This window comes from Triticum aestivum, chromosome 3D (genome assembly GCF_018294505.1).
Source record: "Triticum aestivum cultivar Chinese Spring chromosome 3D, IWGSC CS RefSeq v2.1, whole genome shotgun sequence".
In the NCBI taxonomy this organism is placed as follows: Eukaryota; Viridiplantae; Streptophyta; class Magnoliopsida; order Poales; family Poaceae; genus Triticum; species Triticum aestivum.
The window spans coordinates 501,690,678-501,695,991 of NC_057802.1; the positions used below are offsets into that span (position 1 = coordinate 501,690,678).

Sequence of the window (5,314 nt, forward strand, 5' to 3'; positions counted from 1 at the left end):
GAAGTGGGAAACACATAACATAGACATGACATCTGTTGGTAAACAACTATGCTTGTATAGTATAAACACCCTATTTAGAAAACAATCAACTAAGCAAGGAAGAGACAATATATCGACATGCGAGGGGAGAAGGAAAGTGACAATCTATATAAATGGGAGAGGAATAAGGGAGGCGACAAAAATATGTAGTAAATCAACCATATGAGGTTAGGGTGAGGAAAAGATGATTAAAATGGACGGAGTAGGATTTTGTTTATAACATTTTAACATGGATAGAGGGAATTGTGGAATACCCTCATATGGCTAAACTAGATATTTAGTATAGTACTAGGTCATGTCTACTAAACTCATGCACACAACACAAATATAGAATCTTATATTAATTAAATGAATTAAAGTTTCAACAATGACAAAATTTAACAAACCACTAGCATTTTATTTTAGTAAGTTGGATGTCCTGTAAAAAGTAGTTGGATGTAACAATAGCAAAACATCAGCTCTTATCTTACAACATCTTAGGTTATAAAATTAAATTACTAATGACTGCATCTTATCTAACAATGGCATCAGTTCAACTTGACAACAGCAAACCGATAGCATATTAACTGATTAGTTGAATGTAAAGATAGCGAATCAGCAGCATCTTATCTCATACTAGCATCTTATGTTATAAACTTAAATTACTAACAATTGTGTCTCTTCTTATAGGAAATATTTCCATCTTATCATATAAATTAAATAACAATATATCATCTTAATTATCTTATAATATTGAACAAACATATTACCGCTCGCAAATGGAAGAACGTCATTTTCAGTATGTCCAAAGTGGCTGATAATCAACTTAATATGCTTATATAGGTGTTTAATTACATGATAAGAAATAAGAAATCAAGACATATAGATATTTTCTCAAGAAGTTTACAACTTATGAGTGTATGGGCATGTATGTGAGCGTCCGTGTTTGTCCTGTGTATTTCAACAAGAGAGTTTACAACTCAAAAGAGATATTTTCAAATTGAGTATCGTCAATAGATATTTTTTTGTAAGATTTGTAATCCTCAAATCTGTGATATGGATATGGAAGAGATTTTATTTGTTACTCCCTCCGATCTATATCAATTGAACTTCTTTTTGGCAAGAACGACCATGCTTATAGTGTCATCATCGTTCTCTCTTGTGCAAGTGCATACCTAGTTATGGGCTGTTGAGACTCCACTTCTTCTAGCGACGGATATCTCTTGTTCGGTTGAGACCAATTTGTACCAACTGGTCATAGGTCACCACACTAGCTTTGAGCCAAGTACAACATTCCAACCGCTTACACCTTCTAACAGTAATATGTAAGATTATGGAGAGCAATATATCTTCCTTCATCATTTCATCTTCATAAGGTAGATTGGCATTAACACTTTCCCCTTTTTTGCACCGACCCTTTCCCTTAAATATATACGCAACATAACGAAGTATATGGTTAGGGTAATGGCTAGCTAATGGTCAACTCTTGTGTCCACTAAGTACATACGGTTTGGATTGACCTGCCTTTTGCGTTAGGATCAATCAAGCTGATTGATCCTTTGTTTGCTCCAAGGGTAAGAAGAAACACAAAATCATAAATCACCAGTGATCCAATCGGAATTTATAACCACGCTAGTTTTACCTTCCATGGACCACTTAATGGAACATTGCGAATTGGGCAATATGCCTCTAGTCTCTAGATTAATGCTCAACAGTTAGCAGCGGTTTTTTACAAAAAAAAACTTAGTGGACATAGGTTAAACAAACACGAAATACAAAAAGTTTATAATACACTTCAATATCAATGGCTGGATTTAGTTGGTATTCTAAACCATACTCATGGAGTACCATGGTACCGTAATAAATCTTAAAAAAACTCAAAGATAACCGAGACCTATAATAAAATGATCACATTTGCAGTGTAAAAAGTAGTATTTACACTTTCTTAAAATTAAAATCAAGAGGAGACAATGAAAAAGTTTTGAAAGGAATTATATCGATCTGCCAAAATACCTATACAAAACTTGTCAAGCGGTACGATCACTATGTGGAGGGCCTTATAATAATAATTTATACAAGTGTTCAAGCACACGTAATACCTTGAACATCCTCTACGCATACTCCTCCTGTGAGCTTCTCTTTATTTATCCACTCTATATGTAGATATACTTTCTTCCCGGGCTCTCACCTCATCACCTCAAAATCTCACATCCAGTCCATTCATGGATATTGTGGACATTCTGAAATGGTCCGCAAAAGTGTCCGGCCGGCGAGAGGCTGTGATCAGTGTCTCTAGCATTTCCAGCACGAGGCGGCGATGACGGGCTTGCCCTTCCATCCAAGCACGAGGCACCCCTTCTCCTCGGCCACCGTGTACCCGCTGCCGCCGGCGTTCTCCTCCAGCCACTCCCGCGCCTTGGCCGCCATCTTGATCGGCATGGACTGGAAGCCCGCGCGGCTCATGCGGCGCCGCCACTGGTCCGCGCGCTCGTGCCGCTCCACGCGCGCCGCGCCCTCGCACCCGACCACGTTGCGGATCTCGGCGCCATAGTGGAACTGCTCCACGCGCGCGCGGCGGGCGTCGTAGCGCGGGAGAGCCGCGTCCAGCGCATCGAACAAGGCGGCGTAGTAGTGGAGCGCCTCCATGAACCGCCCGAGGAAGAATGGCCCGTTGTGGCCGGCGTCCTGCTCCACGAGCACGAACGCCTTCGGCGAGAGCTTTCGGATGGTCTGCAGCACCGAGTTGAGCGCGCCGCGGCTCTCCTTCACCACGCAGTGCAGCTCCAGGACGCTGTTGATGGCCACGGCCTCGTGGGCATCGATGCAGAGGTCGTCGACGTGGAGGCTCTCCAGGGTGCGGTCGACGGCCCTGAACTCAAGGCACATCCCGAGCTCCTCCGCGTACGCCTCGATCTCGCGCCCGACGGCCCTCATGGTGTCCAAGCCGGCGCCGGCGCCGGTGACGCGCACGCGTGCCGGCTTGCCGCCGGCCCGCGTGGCAAGGCCGTCTAGCAGGGCGCGCCACTGGTGGCCGCGGTTCAGGCCCATTGTCATGCCGAGGTCAACCACGTGGACGTTGCTCTCTCCATCGAAGGCTTCCAGGATGGACGCGTTCGCCACGAAGTGCGCGAAGCGCAGGTACGGGCACAGCTCGTACGCCACGGCGAGCGCCTCGCCGCGCGCTCCGTCAAGGCATGACGAGCGCGGGACGCTGAACGCCATGCTCGCCGGGCCCAGCGCCGGTGGGTGCGCCAGGGCCAGCCGGTCCGCCAGGCCCTGCACGAAGCACGACGCGACGCGCTGGAACGCCGTGCCGTGCACGGGCGCGCCGACCTGGAGCTCGCGCAGCAGCGCCGCAGCCTGTGCGCGGTCGCGGCACGCCACCGCCTCGGCGCATGCAACAAGAAGCTGCACGAGCCGCATGCCGTCAGCCCCGCTGCCACCGCCACCACCCCCGACATCTCCCACAGCGACCACAGCCTCACCTGCTTGTTCCTCGAACCCACCACCGGACACAGGCGGCGAGTGCTCCAAAGCCTCCATGGCCTCCACCTTCTGCTTGCAGGTCTCAAGGACGTCGCGGAACTGCTTCGTCTTCCTGACGCGCGACGACTCGAAGTCGGCCTGCGCAGGCGGCCATGAGGCGTTGTACGGCGAGCTGAGGTAGTCGACCTTGGTCGCCTTGGGAGCCCGGGGGCCGAGCTCCAGCTCGACGCCGTCGAGCGCTACCTCCTCAATGCCGAGGTAGTGAGGATGCTCGTAGTCTAGTTCTTGATTAGTGCAAATTGAAGCACCTTCCTGTGTTTGCCATGAAGTAGGGAAGGGGTTGGTTGCCATGCCCACCATGTACGCGTGTGTGTGATGAACTGGATAGTGAATTAGGTCTTGTTGCAGCGCAAATGACCTACCTAATTTTAACTTGTTACCGGATTCAATCAACCTCTATATATAGGCACATATCTGCCTGCGCTCGGGTGATACGAGTATATATACGATGTGCGAGGTGGTGAAGTTAATTAATTCATCGATCTCGTCTAAAACAATGTCTCTGTTATAAAACTCAACTTTTTTAATTAGAAACCAGATTTCGTATAACTCACTCTAATGCACGAAATAAACCACCTCCTCAAAAACAATTTTGGGATCATGAGCACTAGCACCCACGACATATTTTTATAGAAGCCCACCCCGGATGAGGGACCAGAAATTTGCTCCCGACGGGATTCGAACTCCCTTGCCACTAGGCTACAGCCTAGTTCTCACCACCTCTTCAGATTGATAAGGTTTTTAGGATGTACTAACTCCTTATTGCAGTGTGTTAAACGAAAAGAAATTGATATTTTAGAAACAACCGTTGAGACAAAATCCATATAGGCATGTTTTTCAAATTTAAGTATTTAAAATAATGTTGATGGTCATAGTTTAATATGACGGCAAGTGTGTCAAAACATCACTTATTTATGAACCGGTGGTGTGCAAAATTCTAGTACAAACCCTTCATCACAAATGGTTTACGAAAGCTGTTACTATTGAACGTATCATGATACCACAACTCTCACCATCGATCATAGAGAGAAGATAAGATTTTGTTACACTACGGGAAAAACCTTGACAAGTGCATTTCATCAGGCACTCAGCAAAAAAGGCGTTTGCCAAGTGTCCCAGATTAAACACTTGACAAAAAAAAAGGGAACTCGGCAAACATATTCTTTGCCGAGTTTTTTTTTCTAAGACACTCATCAGACAATGAAAAATCAACATGCATGCGTTCATTTGGATTTTCCATAGGAAACTTTTTAATTTTGAGTTTATCTTTCGGAATGGAGGTACATATATATTGAAAATCCAAATATCAATTTTCTTGAATGTATAGTTCAAAATTGAATATTATTCGGTAAATAGCTAGAAATGTATTTCATGTCTTAAAATTAGCAAACGGTTCCAGAAAACTGCCAAAATTTGGCAATGGTAACATGTAATATGTTCCGTGTGGGTAAAAATAGGGATGCTTTACATATTATTATTTTTGCTATATTTAAGTCATTAGTGAATTTCTAGGCATTTAACAGATACTCCCTCCTTCCTAAAATATAAGGCGCACGTTGACTACTTTGGTCTTCCTCGCACAACTTGAACTATACTTTTCACTTATTGTATGCCTACAAAGTTATTATAAAGATATATGTAATAGGATATTTTTTTGCAAAACAAATAAGATGATTAACCCATGTATTTTGGTACATATTAATGGTCAAAACCATGCATCAAAGACCGTTGAAAGTCAAATGCGTCTTAT

At 44.7% G+C, this 5,314-nt stretch overlaps 1 protein-coding gene across 1 annotated transcript; it reads right to left on the reverse strand.

The window, feature by feature from the left end:
• Positions 1-2,130: 2,130 nt before the first annotated feature.
• Positions 2,131-3,864, reverse strand: LOC123076402 (GRAS family protein RAD1-like). Its single transcript, XM_044498674.1, has one exon. The coding sequence runs from the start codon at positions 3,862-3,864 to the stop codon at positions 2,311-2,313; it is 1,554 nt and encodes a 517-aa protein (XP_044354609.1). The 3' UTR covers positions 2,131-2,310.
• Between the last annotated feature and the right edge of the window lie 1,450 nt (positions 3,865-5,314).

Excerpts from the sequence above, each read along its gene's own strand:
- LOC123076402 (XM_044498674.1), bottom strand. The coding sequence starts at position 3,864 with ATGGTGGGCATGGCAACCAACCCCTTCCCTACTTCATGGCAAACACAG.